The sequence below is a fragment of the Hemiscyllium ocellatum genome, chromosome 8 (assembly GCF_020745735.1).
Source record: "Hemiscyllium ocellatum isolate sHemOce1 chromosome 8, sHemOce1.pat.X.cur, whole genome shotgun sequence".
NCBI classification, from domain to species: domain Eukaryota; kingdom Metazoa; phylum Chordata; class Chondrichthyes; order Orectolobiformes; family Hemiscylliidae; genus Hemiscyllium; species Hemiscyllium ocellatum.
In genome coordinates, this window is record NC_083408.1 from 77,069,435 (window position 1) to 77,090,796 (window position 21,362).

The window sequence follows — 21,362 nt, forward strand, 5'->3', positions numbered from 1 at the left end:
CTAGGGAGTGTTCCTGAACAACAAGATCTTGGAGTGCAGGTTCATAGCTCCTTGAAAGTGGAGTCCCAGGTAGATAGGATAGTGAAGGTGGCTTTTGGTAGGCTTTCCTTTATTGGTCAGAATATTGAGTACAGGAGTTGGGAGGTCATGCTTGGCTGTACAGGACATTATTCCAGCAGTAGTCGAACCATTGTGTGCAATTCTGGTATCCTTCCCATTGGAAAGACATTGTGAAACTTGAAAGGGTTCAGAAAAGATTTACACAGACGTTGCCAGGGTTGGAGGATTTGAGTTATAGGGAAAGGCTGAACAGGCTGGGGCTATTTTCCCTGGAGCGTCAGAGGCTGATGGGTGACCTTAGAGGTTTATAAAATCACGAGGGGCACGGATACGATAAATAGACAGTCTTTTTCCTGGGGTGGTTAGTTTAAGACAGAAGCTTTGCTGATCATTTCTAAATTGGAAAATTTGAAATACCAAACATTTGTCCTTTATGGACCACTCTGGTGTGGTCATGTCAAATCCTTGCAAATGAAAAAAATTCACATGAAAATTGAATTCTATAGTGTTGGAATCAATGTTTGTTTCCATGGGTAGGAAATAGCATCGCGAGGATGATTTGTCATTTTGATAACTCCCTTGTTGTTAGTTACAGAACACAAGTAGCTGTGACCTAAAAGCAGGCTCCCTGTTCAGTATCCTGGTAACTATGAATGCAGACCATAGGGAGGAGAAAAATGGAAAATATTAAGTAAAAAAAAAATGCTAATTAAGTAATAAATAAAACATATGTTGAGCTCTTAGTGGGAGCAAAGATATAATTTGATGACCCTCCATGAACCACTTGCAACTGTTATACAAACTCAGTTTACTTATTGAGTGAGTGAAAAAATAATCAGATTCAGTGAATCAGAAGTGAAGTCAATGGAAATTCAGCAAGAATGTGATCAATAGGAAAGAAGCATATTTTGATAAGAATAGAAAAGCAAACTTTCTTCTCTAAGTAATCAAATTTTTGAAAAAGATCAATGTTAGATTGTCAAGCATCTTTGCTGAGCCTGTCAGTCTGAAAGTTTAGCTTTTCACACCAGTGAGATTCCAGAGGCTGGCTACATAGGTGTGTTATACAAGTTCAGTATTGTCCTCCGGGGTATACTATGACATGGGCGTTGGTTAGCTCAGTTAACTGGGTGGCTAGTTTGCAATCCAGACTGATGCCAACGTTGTGGGTTAAATTCCCACACTGGCTGTGGTTACTATGAAGAAGTCCCCTCCACAACCTCTCCTCTTGTCTGAGGTGTGGTGACCCTCAGGTTAAACCACCACCAGTCATCTCATAATGGTCCAGAAGGACTGTGGTGACGTTACCTTTATTGTTTAGAAACTCTTCTAACTAAAGGTCATTGACTTGAAATGTTAACTCTGATTCTCTCTCCACAATGAGGTGCTATGTTTTTTCAGGTCTTTTCGGTCTTCATTCAGGTTTCCAGCATCCGCAGAATCTTGTCTTTATATTAGCAGCAGTATAGCTTTGGTTACTGTAAAACTGTCGAGTAAAAAATGAGGTCTGCAGATGCTGGAGATCACAGCTGCAAATGTGTTGCTGGTCAAAGCACAGCAGGCCAGGCAGCATCTCAGGAATAGAGAATTCGACGTTTCGAGCATAAGCCCTTCATCAGGAATAAGAGAGAGAGAGCCAAGCAGGCTGAGATAAAAGGTAGGGAGGAGGGACTAGGGGGAGGGGCGGTGGAGGTGGGATAGGTGGAAGGAGGTCAAGGTGAGGGTGATAGGCCGGAGTGGGGTGGGGGCGGAGAGGTCAGGAAGAGGATTGCAGGTTAGGAGGGCGGTGCTGAGTTGAGGGAACCGACTGAGACAAGGTGGGGGGAGGGGAAATGAGGAAGCTGGAGAAATCTGAATTCATACCTTGTGGTTGGAGGGTTCCCAGGCGGAAGATGAGGCGCTCCTCCTCCAGCCGTCGTGTAGTTGTGTTCTGCCGGTGGAGGAGTCCAAGGACTTGCATGTCCTCGGTGGAGTGGGAGGGGGAGTTAAAGTGTTGAGCCACGGGGTGATTGGGTTGGTTGGTTCGGGCGGCCCAGAGGTGTTCTCTGAAGCGTTCCGCAAGTAAGCGGCCTGTCTCACCAATATAGAGGAGGCCACATCGGGTGCAGCGGATGCAATAGATGATGTGTGTGGAGGTACAGGTGAACTTGTGGCGGATATGGAAGGATCCCTTGGGGCCTTGGAGGGAAGTGAGTGTGGAGGTGTGGGTGCAAGTTTTACATTTCCTGCGGTTGCAGGGGAAGGTGCCGGGGGTGGAGGTTGGGTTGGTGGGGGGTGTGGATCTGACAAGGGAGTCACGAAGGGAGTGGTCCTTGCGGAACGCTGATAGGGGAGGGGAGGGAAATATATCCTTGGTGGTGGGGTCCGTTTGGAGGTGGCGGAAATGGCGGCGGATGATACGTTGTATGTGCAGGTTGGTGGGGTGGTAGGTGAGAACCAGTGGGGTTCTGTCTTGGTGGCGGTTGGAGGAGCGGGGCTCAAGGGCGGAGGAGCGGGAAGTGGAGGAGATGCGGTGGAGGGCATCGTCGATCACGTCTGGGGGGAATCTGCGGTCCTTGAAGAAGGAGGCCATCTGGGCTGTGCAGTGTTGGAATTGGTCCTCCTGGGAGCAGATGCGGCGGAGACGAAGGAATTGGGAATATGGGATGGCGTTTTTACAGGGGGCAGGGTGGGAGGACTGGACTACACCTCCTCCCACCCTGCCCCCTGTAAAAACGCCATCCCATATTCCCAATTCCGTCGTCTCCGCCGCATCTGCTCCCAGGAGGACCAATTCCAACACCGCACAGCCCAGATGGCCTCCTTCTTCAAGGACCGCAGATTCCCCCCAGACGTGATCGACGATGCCCTCCACCGCATCTCCTCCACTTCCCGCTCCTCCGCCCTTGAGCCCCGCTCCTCCAACCGCCACCAAGACAGAACCCCACTGGTTCTCACCTACCACCCCACCAACCTGCACATACAACGTATCATCCGCCGCCATTTCCGCCACCTCCAAACGGACCCCACCACCAAGGATATATTTCCCTCCCCTCCCCTATCAGCGTTCCGCAAGGACCACTCCCTTCGTGACTCCCTTGTCAGATCCACACCCCCCACCAACCCAACCTCCACCCCCGGCACCTTCCCCAGCAACCGCAGGAAATGTAAAACTTGCACCCACACCTCCACACTCACTTCCCTCCAAGGCCCCAAGGGATCCTTCCATATCCGCCACAAGTTCACCTGTACCTCCACACACATCATCTATTGCATCCGCTGCACCCGATGTGGCCTCCTCTATATTGGTGAGACAGGCCGCTTACTTGCGGAACGCTTCAGAGAACACCTCTGGGCCGCCCGAACCAACCAACCCAATCACCCCGTGGCTCAACACTTTAACTCCCCCTCCCACTCCACCAAGGACATGCAAGTCCTTGGACTCCTCCACCGGCAGAACACAACTACACGACGGCTGGAGGAGGAGCGCCTCATCTTCCGCCTGGGAACCCTCCAACCACAAGGTATGAATTCAGATTTCTCCAGCTTCCTCATTTCCCCTCCCCCCACCTTGTCTCAGTCGGTTCCCTCAACTCAGCACCGCCCTCCTAACCTGCAATCCTCTTCCTGACCTCTCCGCCCCCACCCCACTCCGGCCTATCACCCTCACCTTGACCTCCTTCCACCTATCCCACCTCCACCGCCCCTCCCCCTAGTCCCTCCTCCCTACCTTTTATCTCAGCCTGCTTGGCTCTCTCTCTCTTATTCCTGATGAAGGGCTTATGCTCGAAACGTCGAATTCTCTATTCCTGAGATGCTGCCTGGCCTGCTGTGCTTTGACCAGCAACACATTTGCTACTGTAAAACTGTGTATTGTACATGAATTCATAATTTATTGAATGATACAAAAGAGAAATGAATGAAAAAATATACATAACATACCTTTGGTAGATATGAAGAACCCAGTTGAGAATCAAATAAAGTTCATTCAATTCAAGATGTTTCTGTTGGATGCGCTCCAGGTGAGAAGATATTGCACGGTGATAGCATTCTATATAGACATTAAAAACCTTGTAATTTTCAGGGTAACATTTTTGTATGAAATCTTTCACAATTTTGAGGTCTTCCAAAATAGTTTGCTGAAGATGTTCCAAGTGTAATGCAAGCCATTTTACATCCTGCTGCTTTGTAAGTAAAGGCACAGTAGCTATTCTTTCTTGCACACTTTTACAAACTGTTTCTTTCCACAAATCGTTCCACTTCCGAGGACGTCTGAAACAGTTAGTGGCAGGAGGATTCATTCTTTCTTCCCATCTTTTGTCTGCTGCTTCTTCCAGTTCAACAACCTTTGATACCATACACAAAATTCTGCTGTCTTGTTTAGCTATCGTGAATGAATTTGTGACTATGGATATCAATTGCTCAGCAAGCTTGTCGCAGAGTAAGTTAAAATCACGAACTTTTTTTGCGTATTCTTGGCGGTATTTTTCATCTTTTTCATGCTCTTTTTCATGGAGCAACTCTTCTTCCAATTTATTTATATTTTTATTTGCCTCCAGTAACAGGTTTTGGGATATTAACTGGTTTATTTCCATTACTGCAAAACATTTAAATAGAGTAAGTAATTTAAAAGCATTACATTTTGCGTACTATTTGTATTAACAACTTGTTGTAATTTTTATTTCTCTGTTGGGTTTCAAGGATAAATGTGCACACAATGTGTGATAAGGAATGAAGGCTTTGAAGAATATTTCAAATTCTAGTGTTTCTGCTGTATTAGGAACTCCTTCCGAAATAGAAAGATTTGATCATAAACAGAGTAGGTTGTCAGTAAAGAAATTTGTAAGCTCCTTCAATGGCTTGATCTGTAAATGCGTGGTATGGCATTAAGTCTCAGAAACCAGTAAGTTTCTAAGTTCAATCCTCAATGAATTAGCTATGCTCAGGTGGATCTGGGACTTGTAGTTATAACTACCTTTGTTGACCCGGAGCTCCAAAAAGAGGGATATTGAAGGATTCCCATACTTCAGACTTTGATCTTACAAAAAGATATAAAAATTTCATACGTCATTTAAATGAGATGAGTTACCTATTAATTTATAGACTGAAGGATCTGCACTGTATAGAAATTACTTAGTAGAACATCGATGGACATATCCTAAACAATTGATTACAAGTCAAGATTCTTTGACTATGGTGTGATGTTTTGCAGAGCACACTTTGAGAAGTCAGGTTCTTTGGCAACCAGAAATAAAGGAAGCATTCGGATGGTTGGGCAGCACAAATAAAATAAATAAAACTGATCCACAGGCAAGGAAATTGATTTATACCCAGTGCTTAGAGTACATTCCCCAACATTAAAGGGGAAAAGGCAGCTGAAAATTGGTCCTCTGGCTTAATTTATATCTGCATGCACATTCTAATCAGGAGGAGCATGAAGTCAAGATGCATTCCTCCTCCTGGTTTCCCAAGAAATTAAAAAAAAAAGTTAATTTTTGTTGGTAGCAGCCACTCTAAAGTTTGAAGATTATAGTTACCTACAGAATTGACAGAGATGAAATATATTTTTTAAGTGTAAGCAATGTGATTGCATCCTTGTTTTGATACAAGTTATATGCAGCTCTTTAACGCATGCAAGATTCTGTGATTAAATTGAAACACGAATACCATTTTTCAGAAAAACCTAGAAACAGAAACTCAGTGGAAACAGGCCAGTTCTGCTCTGCTGGGCAAATCCATTACACCCAGAAAACTTCCAAAAAATCTCTATTTAAATTGGAGACTACAGATGGTTCTGATGAAATTAACTAAAGTAGTTATTCAGGAGCAGTTAGACTATTAAATATATAATACAACACCTGAGTAGCTATTTAAAAAAAAACACACCACACTTGCCTCACTCATATGTAACTACATCAAAGACTGACAACAATAACTCCCAACTCAACTACTGGGGGCAGGCTGGAGCTGACCTCCCTAACACCCAACTTGACCCCTTGTCATCTCTCCTTCCCCTGCTGGACTGGACTAGAACAGAATGCACCTGCCACAGGACCAGACTTAAACCCCCAGGTGTCTTCCATCGCTGCACCTGAACCCTTCAAACCTAACCCAAACCTTCCCCTACTACACCAAATTTCTCGCCCCCATCTTGTCCCACCCTAAATAATGAATCAACTTACCATGTCATTTTGCACCCTGGCACCATAATCCTTTCCACTCCACATCATACCCATCTGGCACTGCACCTCTATTCATCTGGCATTCTACCCCTCCTTAGGAGGCACCTTACCTGCCTAACACTATCCTTTCAGCACCCCAACATTACACTTATCTTACGTACTTAGGATTTGACAGCAGCTTCCAAAATGGCTGTCAGGGCATTTAAAATTTCAGAATACCGTAGCTGACTGTCTTGGAAACAGGGTGTAGGTTTCATTCCTGAGTGTTCTAAAGAACTGTCAAAATGGAGTTACGGCTCCACATTTCTTAGGGAGCTTGATTTGGAATCTCCTCAGAAATTCAGACCTCCCTTCCTTTGTGAAAGAGAAAGGCCGGAGTGGAATCGGAGAGAGAGTGCAACTCCTCAGAAATTCAAACCCAAACTTGCTCAACCTGTCACGTTTTATATTAAAATCCATTATTCTATTTCTCCTGCCCAAGTGGATAACTTCAGACTTATCCTTACTACATGCTTTTTTCCAACTCACTCAACTGGTCTAAGTTACCTTGAAGTCTTTTAACCTCCATCACTCAAACTCCATTTTGGTTTTGCGTTCTCAGCAAATACTAGGGCAGACTTTCTACTGGCTGGACAGTTGTTACTCCAGAGTAGATCAGAGTTGTACATGGGGACCCTGCAGAATCCCCACTGTAGCATACTGAAGGAATTGCCTAGAAAACGGAAATTTCTTCTGGCCAATTTCTCTAAGCCTGAAACCCTTTGAAAGCCTCCATAAAAATTTAAGGTTTTGGATAGTTCTGATGAAATTCAGTAAAATTGTAACTTAGGAAAAGTTTGACTATGTATTCAATAGTCTAATTCCTGAGTAACTATTAAACTGACCCCATACTTAGATCACACACCGTCAACTACACTCCCCAGAGTCTGACCTGACAGCCCCAAAGTCCAACACTCCCCATCCCAGGGATATGACATAACCTTATGCAGGACCGGAAACTCATTCTGCTGTAGCCATTGGACCCGACTCCCCCATCCCTTCTGCCAGACTCAAGTCAACCCCTGACCCACTCTACCCTGGTCTCCTGCCACTGGAACTAATCCCCGCTCATACCCCAACCCCACCGTCAAAACTGACATCTATGCCGCCAGACTGACCAGCAATTCCCCTCCCACACCAGATCTGACCTGAACACCTAAGACCTTACTCCCACTCCTTTTGGCACCTTGAAATCATAATCACCTGCTTACTGTGGGAGTCAGAGTGGCTGTCAGAATCTTAACTGGGACCTTCAAATATGGCAGGTGACCACTGAAAAGAAAGTGTGGTTTGCCTCATCGGCCAGTTCTATGCTATAGAAGAAATTCAGAATGTAAATATGGCTCTGTGTTTCTGAGGGAGACCTAGTGGAATATGCTCTCAGAAATGTTGACCTTCCTTTCTTAGGGAAAGAAAATAGGGCTGGATTGGCAATCTGCATGAAATATGATGGGTGAGATTTTCTAGCAAATGGCAATCTGCTTGAGATTTGCCATTCCCCAGAAAATCCCTCCCATCACATTTAATTCCCTCATCCAAATCAGTGCTGTATATTGTGAAGAGGTGGGGCCCAGTAGTGATCACTAGGGTATCTCACTAGTTGTCACTGTTTCCCATTCTGGAAAAGACCCATTTATTCATATCATCTGTTTTTGACTCTTACCTGACAGTGGCAAGTTTGTGTTCTCACTTGAGCATTTACTGTCTTTGTTTTCTATTGAATCACATTTTTCTTCCTGTTCTTTGACGTCTACTTTCAAATTATTTACTGTATTTCCATCTGGTGCATTGAGAGTTTTATTTTTGGTTGGATATAAAGATGATGCCAAATTTAACCTTTTGCTAAACCTTTTGCTTAAATTTTTAAATAATCCAGTCTCTTCTCTTGGATTTGCATCAGGCTCATCAACCTCTATGTCACTGGTTTCAAGAGATAGTTTTTTACTATTACGGCGGATGCTTGGTTTCTTCTTGGTTGTCCCAGTTTTAACATCTGAAGGACCGCAAGTAGCCTGGCTTCCATCAGGTGAATCTTTCTCTCCACGTAAACCATCCGTTGACATTATTTTCAAAGTTGTCAGCTTTTGTCGTCAATTTTCTGTTGTGCCTCTGAATGAGAGGAAAATTTCAGTATCTTGTTGACACTTAAAAGAATAAAATTAATCATTTATGAAAGTTTATATGGTTCAGTACAGAGTTAAAGATTTTTAGTCATACAAGTGCTTTACATTTAGTACACTTGAACAATCTGCATCAACTAAAAAGAAATGGAATGATGATATTAGAATTTTTAAAAAATGTTTCAAAGTACTTATAGAGCTGGAATTTAGTAACACTGACCAATTTCTCTTACAGAGTGCAATAACCACAGTTAAATTCTATTTTCATAATCTTTTGTCCAAAACAAACTTGAAACAGTTAGATTATATGACATTCAAAAGGCATCTTTAAGGGTAACTAGTTTACAAGATTAGCTTTGCCCTTTAAAGATACAAAGAACCGTTCCTCAGACATGCTAACTCATGTGTTGTTACAGTGCCAAGTTCTATATAGCTGAGTAGTAATACAGCCACTCTCAAGTCTGGCCCACATAATAATTTGAGTCTCGCAAGAGACTAAGTACTATGTAGTAAACAAATCCATTCAAATAGACAAATCATCTCTTCTGTCAAAATCTTAGTGGGGGTATCCTTCTCCACTTGGTAGGTTGGGCTTGTGCTCATTGGAGTTCAGAAGAATGAAGAGATACTTGATTGAAACATATAGGATTCTTAGGGGTTTGATAGGGTAAATGCATAAAGGTTCTTTGAGACCAGGACCGGGGGCATGATCTCAGAGTAAGGAGTCACCATTTAAGACAGAGGAGGAGGAATTTTATTCTCTCAGCAGATAGTCAGTCTGGAATTCTTTACCACAGACAGCTGACAAGACCTGGTCATTAAGCATATTCAAGGCTGAGACAGCAATTCTTGATCATTAAAAAGTAAAGTGATTCTTCTTAACGTGGAGATACATCAGGAAAGTGGAGCTGACTATTGATCAATAATCTCATGGAATGGCAGAGCAGATTCAATGGTCTGAATGACCCACTACTACATTTTACATTTTATGGTCCATGGTATCAATATCTCAAACAAAAATGAAACCTAATTGGATCATTGGTGGCAGTGAATCTACCCAGGGTATCTCAGATAGCACTGAGGGACATGACCAAAACATATACCAACGATGCTATTCAAGCTCTCAGATTCTGGAACAAAGCCAAAAACAGTAACGTTACCAGGGCAGTTAACAAGGGAGTAGAAACAATTTGGAGACTATTAAATCTTACACCAAATTAAACAACGTATTAGAATTTGCTACAGTCACAGCTGAGTTAATTTCTTAGAAATTCAATCGCAAAAAGATAGTTAAACCATATATGGAGAGATGATTTATACTATATGAGTTCCAAGTTTAAATAAAGTATATAGCTACAAGAAACAATTCAAGTTTGATGCCTTTGACAAGGTCCCACACGACAGGCTAGTCATGAAGGTTAGATCACAAGGGATCCAGGGAGAGCTAGCTAATTGGATTCAAAATTGGCTCAATGGAGGGGAAAGCAGAGGGTGACGGTTGAAGGTTGTTTCTCAGACTGGAGGACTGTGACTAGTGGTGTGCCACATGTGTCAGTGCTGAAAACTCTTATTTGTTATTTATGTAAATGATCTGGATGTGAATGTTCAAGACATGATTAGTAAGTTTGCAAATGATACAAAATTAGGAAGTAGCATTCTAATTTTTGATAACTTTCCTTGCTTTCAGAAGGGTTTTGATCAGATGGGGAAGTGGGCTGAGGATTGGCAAATGCAATTCAACACAGATAAGTGAGAGGTCAAACCAAGGTAGGACTTATACTGTAAACGGAAGGGTGTTATGGCACAGAGAGACTAGGAGTACAAGTACATAGTTCTTTGAAAGCGGCCTCACAGGTAGACAGGGTAGTGTAGAAAGTATTTAGCATACTGGCCTTCATCAGTTGAGGCACTCCGTATAGGAGTTGGGACACTGACAGATGTATAAGACATTGGTGAAGCTGCACTTGGAGTATTATGTACAGCTTTGGTCACCCGGTTATAGGAAAGACACTGTCAAACTGGAAGGAGCGCAAAGGTTTACAAGGACATTGCCAGGGTTAGTCGGCCTGAATTATAAGGGAAAGTTGGTCAGGATAGGACTTTATTCCTTGGAATGTAGGAGAATGAGGGATTAGATTAGATTAGACTTACAGTGTGGAAACAGGCCCTTCGGCCCAACAAGTCCACACCGACCCACCGAAGCGCAACCCACACTGACCCCTTACCTAACACTACGGGCAATTTAGCTTGGCCAATTCACCTGACCCGCACATCTTTTGCGACTGTGGGAGGAAACCGGAGCACCCGGAGGAAACCCACGCAGACACGGGGAGAACGTGCAAACTCCACACAGTCAGTCGCCTGAGTCGGGAATTGAACCCGGGTCTACAGGCGCTGTGAGGCAGCAGTGCTAATCACTGTGCCACCGTGCCGCCCACTTTGATTTTGTGGAGATGTATAAAATCATGAGGGGCATAGATAGGATGAACGCATATAGTATTTTTCCGAGGGCATTAGGTTTAAGGAGAGAGAAAGGTTTGAGTAGGACCTTCTCGCAGAGATTGGTGCAAATGTACAATAGACTACCAGAGAAAGTGGTTGAGGCAGGTACAATATCAACTTTTAAAAAACAAATTGGGTCGGTACATAGATAGGAAGAGTTTAGAGGGATATGGACCAAAAGCTAGGTGGGCATCATGATCAGCATGGACCAGTTTAGACTGAAGGGCCTGTTTCCATGCTGTATTACTCTGACTCTGACTCTAAGTGAGATATTCCTGAAGAAGAGTTATATCAGAAATGTTAACTTCTCCACCTCCTGATGCTGCCTGGCTTGCTGTGTTCTTCCAATCTCCTTCTTTGTCTACTTTGGATTCCATAATCACACATGGAGCATTAAATAAATTTGCAAATCAGTCAATCGATCAAGATTCAACTAATTTTAAATGAAACTAAATTTAAAGAAAAATGGTAGACAGCCTTATATGAACCTCAAAACCCAGTCTTAAAAAGTGAAGGAAAGAAGATACTTCATACAAAAATATTTCTTATTGTCAATTTCTACTTCTTGTAGAGCTCTTCATTTAAGAACAGAATTATTCTTCCCTGTTCCATAAACCTCATCATCAGGATCATTACTGCTATCCTTGAACAAAAATTTCAAACAAAAGTTGAAAAGTTGAGGATTGGCAAATGAATTCAGCACAAATAAGAGAGAGATATTGCACTTTGGAAGGTCAAACCAAGGTAGGACAAAAGTTCAAACAAAAATTGTGCGTCTTCACATGGACAATTGCAATTCCAGTAATGTGCTGCCATTGAAAAAAGGACCACCATCCTTCTCATTACACTCCCCCCATGTTTTGGCATGTGCAGTGACATGCTACTCAGGAATCAAAATGTCAAATTCTGAGTACTATAATATTTCAGTAAGCACTGGATCATTATGTTGTTGCTATCCATGATAGAGCCAAATAGGAAGACATTTTACATTTTTACATCTACTAGTCACCTTTGAATTTCAGCTAAGCACACACCCCAAGGTAAGTATAAATCTATTTATCTCAAAGACCAGTTCCCCAGTCTGTGACCAAGGAATTGACCAAAACCTCAAATGAAGCCAGAGGAGTTATGTTTTTTCATTTACACCTCCCAAAAACTTTCAATTACCTCTGAATTATTTTGCTTTTTAGACCAGATGATATAGGAGCAGAAATTAGGTCATTCGGCCCATAGAGGGTCATCCACCATTCAATCATGGCCGATAGGTTTTTCAGCCCCATTTTCCCAGCTTTCTCCCCATAACCTTTGATCCCCTTGGCAATCGTGAACATATCTATCTCTGTTTTAAATACAGATTAGATTGGATTCCCTACAGTGTGGAAACAGGTCCTTCGGTCCAACAAGTCCACACTGACTCTCCAAAGAGCAACCCACTCTAACCCATTCCTCTATATTTACCTTGGCTATCCACCAAACACAATGGGTAACTTAGCATGGCCAATTCACCTGGCCTGGATTAGTGGTGCTGGAAGAGCACAGCAGTTCAGGTGGCATCCAAGGAGCAGTGAAATCGATGTTTCGGGCAAAAGCCCTTCATCAGGAATAAAGGCAGACAGCCTGAAGTGTGGAGAGATAACCTCGAGGAGGGTGGGGGTGGGGAGAAAGTAGCATAGAGTACAATAGGTGAGTGGGGGAGGGGATGAAGGTGATAGGTCAGGGAGAAGAGGGTGGAGTGGATAGGTGGAAGAGGAAATAGGCAGGTAGGACAAGTCCGGACAAGTCATGGGGACAGTGCTGAGCTGGAAGTTTGGAACTAGGGTGAGGTGGGGGAAGGGGAAATGAGGAAACTGTTGAAGTCCACATTGATGCCCTGGGGTTGAAGTGTTCCGAGGCGAAAGATGAGGCGTTCTTCCTCCAGGCGACTGGTGGTGAGGGAGCGGCGGTGAAGGAGGCCCAGGACCTCCATGTCCCCGGCAGAGTGGGAGGGGGGAGTTGAAATGTTGGGCCACAGGGTGGTGTGGTTGATTGGTGCGGGTGTCTCGGAGATGTTCCCTAAAGCACTCTGCTAGGAAGCGCCCATTCTCCCCAATGTAGAGGGCACCGCATCGGGAGCAACGGATACGATAAATGATATTAATGGATGTGCAGGTAAAACTTTGATGGATGTGGAAGGCTCCTTTAGGGCCTTGGATAGAGATGAGGGAAGAGGTGTGGGTGCAGATTTTACAGTTCCTGCTGTGGCAGGGGAAGGTGCCAGGATGGGAGGGTGGGTTGTAGGGGGGTGTGGACTGGACCAGGTAGTCACAGAGGGAACGGTCTTTGCGGAAGGTGGAAAGGGGTGGGGAGGGAAATAGATCCCTGGTGGTGGGGTCTTTTTGGGAGGTGGCGGAAATGTCGGCCGATGATTTGGTTTATGCGAAGGTTGGTAGGGTGGAAGGTGAGCACCAGGGGTGTTCTGTCCTTGTTAAAATTGGAGGGGTGGGGTCTGAGGGCAGAGGTGCAGGATGTGGACGAGATGCGTTGGAAGGCATCTTTAACCACGTGGGAAGGGAAATTTCGGTCTCTAAAGAAGGAGGCCATCTGGTGTGTTCTGTGGTGGAAGTGGTCCTCCTGGGAGCAGATACGGCGGAGGCGGAGGAAATGGGAATATGGGATGGCATTTTTGCAAGAGGTAGGGTGGGAAGAGGTGTAATCCAGGTAGCTGTCAGAGTCGGTGGGTTTGTAAAAAAATGTCAATGTCAAGTCGGTCGTCATTAATGGAGATGGAGAGGTCCAGGAATGGGAGGGAGGTGTCAGAGATGGTCCAGGTAAATTTAAGGTCAGGGTGGAATGTGTTGGTGAAGTTGATGAATTGCTCAACCTCCTCGCGGGAGCACGAGGTGGCGCCAATGCAGTCATCAATGTAGCAGAGGAAGAAGTGGGGAGTGGTGCCGGTGTAATTACGGAAGATTGACTGTTCTACGTAGCCAACAAAGAGACAGGCACAGCTGGGGCCCATACGTGTACCCGTGGCTACCCCTTTGGTCTGGAGGAAGTGGGAGGATTCGAAGGAGAAAATGTTAAGGGTGAGGACCAGTTTGGCCAAACGAATGAGTGTATCGGTGGAAGGGTACTATTGGGGGTGTCTGGAGAGGAAAAAACAGAGGGCTTGGAGGCCCTGGTCATGGCAGATGGAGGCGTAGAGGGATTGGATATCCAGGGTGAAGATGAGGCATTGGGGGTTGGGAAAACGGAAGTCTTGGAGGAGGTGGAGGGCGTGGATGGTGTCTCAAACGTTTGTGGGGAGTTCCTGGACTAGGGGGGATAGGACAGTGTCAAGGTAGGTAGAGATGAGTTCAGTGGGGCAGGAGCATGCTGAGACAATGGGTCGGCCAGGGTGGTCAGGCTTGTGAATCTTGGGAAGGAGGTAGAACCAGGCAGTGCGGGGTTCCCGGACTATGAGATTGGAAGCTGTGGGTGGGAAATCTCGTGAGGTGATGAGGTTCTGTATGGTCGGGAGATGATGGTTTGGTGATGGCGGGGCGGGGTGATGGTCGAGGGGGCAGTAGGAAGAGGTGTCCTTGAAATGGCGTTTGGCTTCAGTGGTGTAGAGGTCAGTGCGCCAGACTACCACTGCGCTCCCTTTATCCGCTGGCTTGATGGTGAGGTTGGGATTGGAGCAGAGGGATTGGAGGGCTGCGCATTGTGAAGGTGAGAGGGGTAGGCAGGTTGACCTGGCCTGCACATCTTCGGACTGTGGGAGGAAACTGGAGCACCTGGAGGAAACCCACGCAGAGACGGGAGAATGTGCAAACAGACAGTTGCCCAAGGCGGGAATCGAACCCAGGTCCCTGGCACTGAGAGACAGCAGTGCGAACCACTGAGCCACTGTGCTGCCAAATATACTCAATGGCCTGGCCTCCACAGCCTTCAGTGACAATGAATTCCACAGATTCACCACTCTTTGATGAAAGAAGTTTCCCCTTATTTCCGTTCTTAAAGTCTTCCCTATACTTGAAGGCTATTACCTCCCGTCCTCGTCTCTCCTGCCAATGGAAACATCCACTCTGTCTAGGCCATTCAGTATTCCATAAGTTTAAATCAGATCTCCACCCCCTTGGGTTAAACTTTAACTTTGATTACTGACTCAAATCTAATGGTTTGGACTGTGACATTGGCTAATCTGTCTTAATCAGAGAATCCAAGGTCATTTTACAATCTTCACTTTGTCTTGTTTTTCTCTCACTTAGTTTGCCTAAATTTACATTGAACAAAGTCTTATCCTAAGATGGTGTTTTAATTCCTGTTGTAATCTTGAATTGCCATAAGAGAACACAGAATTATTCAGTTGTTTGTGACTGACAAAACACTTCTGCAATAGATCTTTTCTCAGCATGTACACTTCTTTGTGCAGCATTAAACATGCAGTCATGTGGTGGTATTAGATTCCCTTCTTACTCTGAAATATTTCAATCTCTAAACTGCAGAGGATTATCAGACACTAACATATCTAGTAACTTATGAATTGCAAACCAACATCTCAGACCTGAATACCATTGGCACTGGTAGCATTGAGCCTAGATTCAAAATTATCCACCTTATATTTATCAATAAAAAAAAACACTCTTTCTAGTCCAATTCAAACAAACTGATATGTACTCATTTGTACGGTTTTATGTTTACCATTGGTTGAGTCATTTCTCATCCTGAGAACCACTTTGCAACTTTTCAACAATTCTAATATCTCCATCAACCTTTACATATCCATGATGTGAAGGTGTCAGTTTTGGACTGGGGTGGACAAGGTTAAAAAAAAAAATCACACACCAGGTTATAGTCCAACAGGTTTATTTGACCGCTCCTCCTTCATCAGGCACCTAGTGGGGCAGGATCATAGGACACAGAATTTATAGTAAAAGATCAAAGTGTCATACAACTGATGTGATGTATTGAACAAACCTAGATTGCTGTTAAGTCTTTAATCAATTAGAATAGGGACACAGGTTTTGATTGATTAAATCCCAGCCCTTCTTTCAAGTCATGTTCCCGAGATAACTTGAGGCTTTATCTGTATTAAAAAAAAAGTGACATATCAGCTCAGACAATGCATTAAAGGTGTTAGGTTAGAGGCTGTCTGTATCCCAATCCTGAGTCAGACTGGTTCTATTTACACATACTCACAAACAAACACATCTATGGGATGAATTTACATATCCAGATACATTTTATTTTGTTCAAAAAGCACGCAGTCAGTCCATGTGACATTTTATAAATTCCTATTTTGTAAGTAGAACCAGTGTGACTCAAGTGTTGGGATACAGATAGACTCGAACCTGACACCTTTAATGCACTGAGCTGAGATGCTACTTTTTTAAAAAATACTGATAAAACCTCAAATTATCTCAGGAACATGACTTGAAGGAAGGTTTGGGATTTATATGTTAATCAATCAAAATCTGCATCCCAATTCCAAGCGATTACAGACCTAACAGCAATATAGGTTTGTTCAATATGTTGCATAATTTGTATGACACTTTGATCTTTTACGATAAATTCTCTGTGCCCTATGATCCTGCCCCACTAGCTACCTGACAAAGGAGTAGCAGTCCAAATGTTGTACTATCAAGTAAACCTGTTGGACGATAACCTGGTCATACAGTGATAGAGATGTACAGCATGGAAACAGACCCTTCGGTCCAATGCGTCCATGCCGACCAGATATCCCAACCCAATCTAGTCCCACCTGCCAGCAGCCAGCCCATATCCCTCCAAACCCTTCCTATTCATATACCCATCCAATGCCTCTTAAATGTTGCAATTGTACCAGCCTCCACCACATCCTCTGGCAACTCATTCCATACACATACCACCCTCTGCATGAAAAAGTTGCCCCTTAGGTCTCTTTTATATCTTTCCCCTCTCACCCTAAACCTATGCCCTCTAGTTCTGGAATTCCGACCCCCCAGGGAAAAGAAAGACTTTGTCTATTATCCTATCCATATCCCACACAATTTTATAAGCCTCTATAAGCTAACCCCTCAGCCTCTGACACGCCAGGGAAAACAGCCCTAGCCTATTCAAACTCTCCCTATAGCTCAACTCCTCCAATCCTGGCAACATCCTATAAATCTTTTCTAATCACTTTCTAATGTCACAATATCCTTTCAGTAGAAAGGAGACCAGAATTGCACACAATATTCCAACAGTAGCCTAACCAATGTCCTGTACAGCTGCAACATGACCTCCCAACTCCTGTATTCAATACCCTGACCAATAAAGGAAAGCATACCAAACGCCTTCTTCACTATCCTATCTACCTGCGGCTCCACTTTCAAGGACCAACAAACCTGAACTCCAAGGTGTCTTTGTTCAGTAACATTCCCCAGGACCTTATCATTAAATGTATAAGTCCTGTTAAGATTTGCTATCCCAAAATGCAGCATCTCACATTTATCTAAATTAAAGTCCATCTACCACTTCTCAGCCCATTGACCCATATGATCAAAATCCTGCTGTAATTGAAGGTAACCTTCTTCATTGTTCACTATACATCCAATTTTGGTGTCATCTGCAAACTTACTAAGTAAACCTATTTAGCTCACATTCAAATCATTTATATAAAAAAAAGATAAAAAGTAGTGGACCCAGCACCAATCCTTGTGGCACTCCACTGGTCATAGGCCTTAACCTTTCACCACCACTCTCTGTCTTCTACCTTTGAGCTAGTTCTGTAGCCAAATGGCTAGTTCTCCCTGTATTCCATGTGATCTAACCTTGCTAACCAGTCTCCCATGGGGAACCTTGTTGAAAGCCTTAATGAAGTCCATATGGATCATCTCTACCGCTTTGTCCTCAATCTTCTTTGTTACTTCTTCAAAAAAACTCAATCAGGTTTCTGAGACATGATTTCCCAAGCACAAAATCATGTTGACTATCCATAATCAGTCCTTGCCTTTCCAAATACATGTACATCCTGTCCCTCAGGGTTCGCTCCAACATCTTGCCCACTACCGATGTCAGGGTCACTGGTCTATAGTTCCCTGGCTTGTCCTTACCATCTTTTTTTAAAAACAGTGGCACCACGTTAGCCAACTTCCAGTCTTCCGGTACGTCACCAGTGACTATTGATGATACAAATATCTCAGCAATCACTTACTCTCGCTTCCCAGAGTACACCTGATCAGGTCCTGGGATTTATCTACTTTTATGCTTTTCAAGACATCCAGCACTTCCTCCTCTAATATGGACACTTTTCAACATGTCACCCTTTATTTCCCTACATTCGCTACCTTTCATGTCTTTTGTCACAGTAAACACAGATGCAAAATACTCGTTTAGTATCTCCCCCATCTCCTGCGGCTCCATACAAAAGGTCACATTGTTGGTATTTGAGGGGCCTTAATCTCTGCCTAGTTACCCTTTTGTCCTTAATGTACTTGGAAAAACTCTTTGTATTCTCCTTAACTCTATTTGCCAAAGCTATCTCATGTCCTCTTTTCACCCTCTTGATTTCCCTCTAAAGTATACTCCTACTGCCTTTATACTCTAAGGATTCATTTGAACTATCTTGTCTATACTTGATATATGCTTCCTTCTTTTTCTAAACCAAACCCACAAATTCTTTAGTCATCCAGCATTCCCTACACCTACCACCCTTTCCTTTCACCTCTAACAGGAATATACCATTGCTAGACTCTTGTTATCTTATTTCTGAAGGCTTCCCATTTTCAAGCCATCCCTTTACCTGTGAACATCTGCCCCCAATCAGCTTTTGAAAGTTCTTGCCTAATACCTGTGATTTTTAAACTTTCTTCACATATCAAAAACAACTTATTACTACTGCTTTCATACAAACCATCCATATGGTCATGTTGCAGTTCCTCCAGTAACTTCTACAAACTCTCGCAGGAGATGGTTGCAACTGTCTAGGCAAGTGGAGAGTATTCTATAATCCTCACGACTTGTGCCTTGTAAGGAACGGCATTGGGAAGACAGGAAGATGGTTAATGCAGAATTCCTAGCTTCCAACATCCTCTTGTAACCATAGTATTTAGTTAGCTGGTCCAGTTCAGCTTCTTTCAAATGGTAAATCTCAACTCCTTCCCCAGTTCCCCCACTTCCTGTTTCCTAAAAGGATATTGATCACAGGGCTTCAACAATGGCAATACCATCAAAAAACAGTGATGGTTTGGGATAACAACTCTTACAGCTGAAAATGTGTTGCTGGAAAAGCACAGCAGGTCAGGCAGCATCCAAGGAGCAGGAGAATCGACGTTTCGGGCATGAGCCCTTCTTCAGGAATGAGGAAAGTGTGTCCAGCAGGCTAAGATAAAAGGTAGGGAGGAGGGACTTGGGGGAGGGGCGATGGAGATGTGATAGGTGGAAGGAGGTCAAGGTGAGGGTGATAGGCCGGAGTGGGGTGGGGGCGGAGAGGTCAGGAAGAAGATTGCAGATTAGGAAGGCGGTGCTGAGTTGAAGTGAAGTGATTTGACTCAGACAAGGTGAGGGGAGGGGAAATAAGGAAACCCCCCCACCTCCCCCACCAATCCAACCTCCACTCCCGGCACCTTCCCCTGCAACCGCAAGAAATGCAAAACTTGCGCCCACACCTCCCCCCTTACTTCCCTCCATGGCCTCAAGGGATCCTTCCATATCTACCACAAATTCACCTGCACCTCCACACACATCATTTACTGCATCCGCTGCACCCGATGTGGCCTCCTCTATATTGGGGAGACAGGCCACCTACTTGCAGAACGTTTCAGAGAACACCTCTGGGACACCCGGACCAACCAACCCAACCACCCCGTGGCACAACACTTCAACTCCCCCTCACACTCCACCAAGGACATGCAGGTCCTTGGATTCCTCCATCGCCAGACCAAAGCAACATGACAGTTGGAGGAAGAGTGCCTCATCTTCCGCCTAGGAACCCTCCAACCACAAGGGATGAACTCAGATTTCTCCAGTTTCCTCATTTCCTCTCCCCCCACCTTGTCTCAGTCAAATCCCTCAAACTCAGCACCGCCTTCCTAACCTGCAATCTTCTTCCTGACCTCTCCGCCCCCACCCCCATTACAGCCTATCACCCTCACCCTAACCTCCTTCCACCTACTGCATTTTCAACACTCCTCCCCCAAGTCCCTCCTCCCTACCTTTTATCTTAGCCTGCTGGACACACTTTCCTCATTCCTGAAGGGCTCATGCCCAAAACATCGATTTCCTGCTCCTTGGATGCTGCCTGACCTGCTGCGCTTTTCCAGCAACACATTTTCAGCTCTGATCTCCAGCATCTGCAGTCCTCACTTTCTCCTATAATAACTATTATACGCTAACATTAGAAGTGCAAAAGACAGGTAAATGTTTTCAAAGGTTTGGAAAAATTGGTTGGTCAACTTACTCACTGCTTAGGGATTGTACTAATGAGGCCTTCGACTGCATATCATTTGGAGAAACTCAGATTCTAAGCAACTTCTGGATTTTTACACATTTGGATGTTTGAAGTTGTTGCCTCCTTCAGTAATGCAAGCATTGAAAGGCAAAAAAGTTTTTGATCAGACAGGTCAGTAGTATAATGCAAACACTTAAAAAGTAGCATGTTACCAAACCTCAATCATTAAAAAAAACAGGAAGTTCCCACCAAAATATTTTTTTAATTCATGACAGTCACCGCCTTCTCGAGGGTAATCAAATGTTGACCTAGCAAATGAAACATACATTCTTTAAAATAAATAAAACTGAAGCTTAGTAGCAAGAAAACTTGTAAACGTTCCAAGGTTCAGTTCACTTGTCAAAATTATAAACATATTTTTCGACAACCCTAAATAAAAAAGATTTTTTAAAATAAAAGATGAAAATGAAAACGAAACAAACTGAGTAATAAGGAAGTAGAACAAAGATAATTAAGACTTGAACTGTTTACAAAACTGTTAACAATTTGGAGGCACGAACATATAAACATAAGAGGAGAACATTAGGTTTAAGCAATGCTAAATTGGAATCCATGGGAGTTACCAGTCAGTCAGGGTCCAGGTCATTTAGGAAACCTGCCCGAGGCCAGCATCTAGCGCGAGTTTAGCCCTTGGCGAGTTCCGGCTGCTGGTTATACCAGGCGTAGCTCCACGCGGTTGAGGTTTGTGAGCCGAAGTGGAAAATGCAGGATCCTTTTCTAACCTCTATCACCTTCTCTTCCCCACCCTATGAACCGCGATAGAAAACAATACCTCTCACCTTTGCCTCGTTATGGCAGTTTCCCAGAATCGGTAAGGACTAAATAAACAACTAGAAATATGCTCCACCCAACTTTTAACCTATTAAGAGTGGGAACTGTAATCAGCTTCTTATTTTATTGTGAGGACTATCTGTTTAAGTTCGTCAGTCACATCGCCTTTACTAGTCATAGGCCTAGGAATAGGTCGATCAGCGTAAAGCTAAGTAATTATGGTTATAACTATTAATGTCCCAATTTGCGTCAAAAAGATTCAGCTTTGATAGTGTTCTT

At 44.0% G+C, this 21,362-nt stretch overlaps 1 protein-coding gene across 4 annotated transcripts in view; it reads right to left on the reverse strand.

Moving 5' to 3' along the window:
* Positions 1 to 21,147, reverse strand: part of LOC132817939 (exocyst complex component 3-like) — a 69,799-nt gene extending 48,652 nt beyond the window's left edge. Inside the window, exons 1-3 of one of the 4 annotated variants that reach the window (XM_060828487.1) lie at positions 21,092 to 21,147; positions 7,924 to 8,369; positions 3,982 to 4,636 (exon numbers count right to left, since the gene is read on the reverse strand). In XM_060828487.1, the coding sequence (XP_060684470.1) occupies positions 3,982 to 4,636; positions 7,924 to 8,323 (1,055 nt within the window). In that variant the 5' untranslated portion in view covers positions 8,324 to 8,369; positions 21,092 to 21,147. Of the gene's footprint in view, positions 1 to 3,981; positions 4,637 to 7,923; positions 8,370 to 20,261; positions 20,342 to 20,875 lie in introns of those variants that run through there. The other 3 variants (XM_060828489.1, XM_060828486.1, XM_060828488.1) reach the window with 3 other exon arrangements.
* Positions 21,148 to 21,362: the final 215 nt, after the last annotated feature.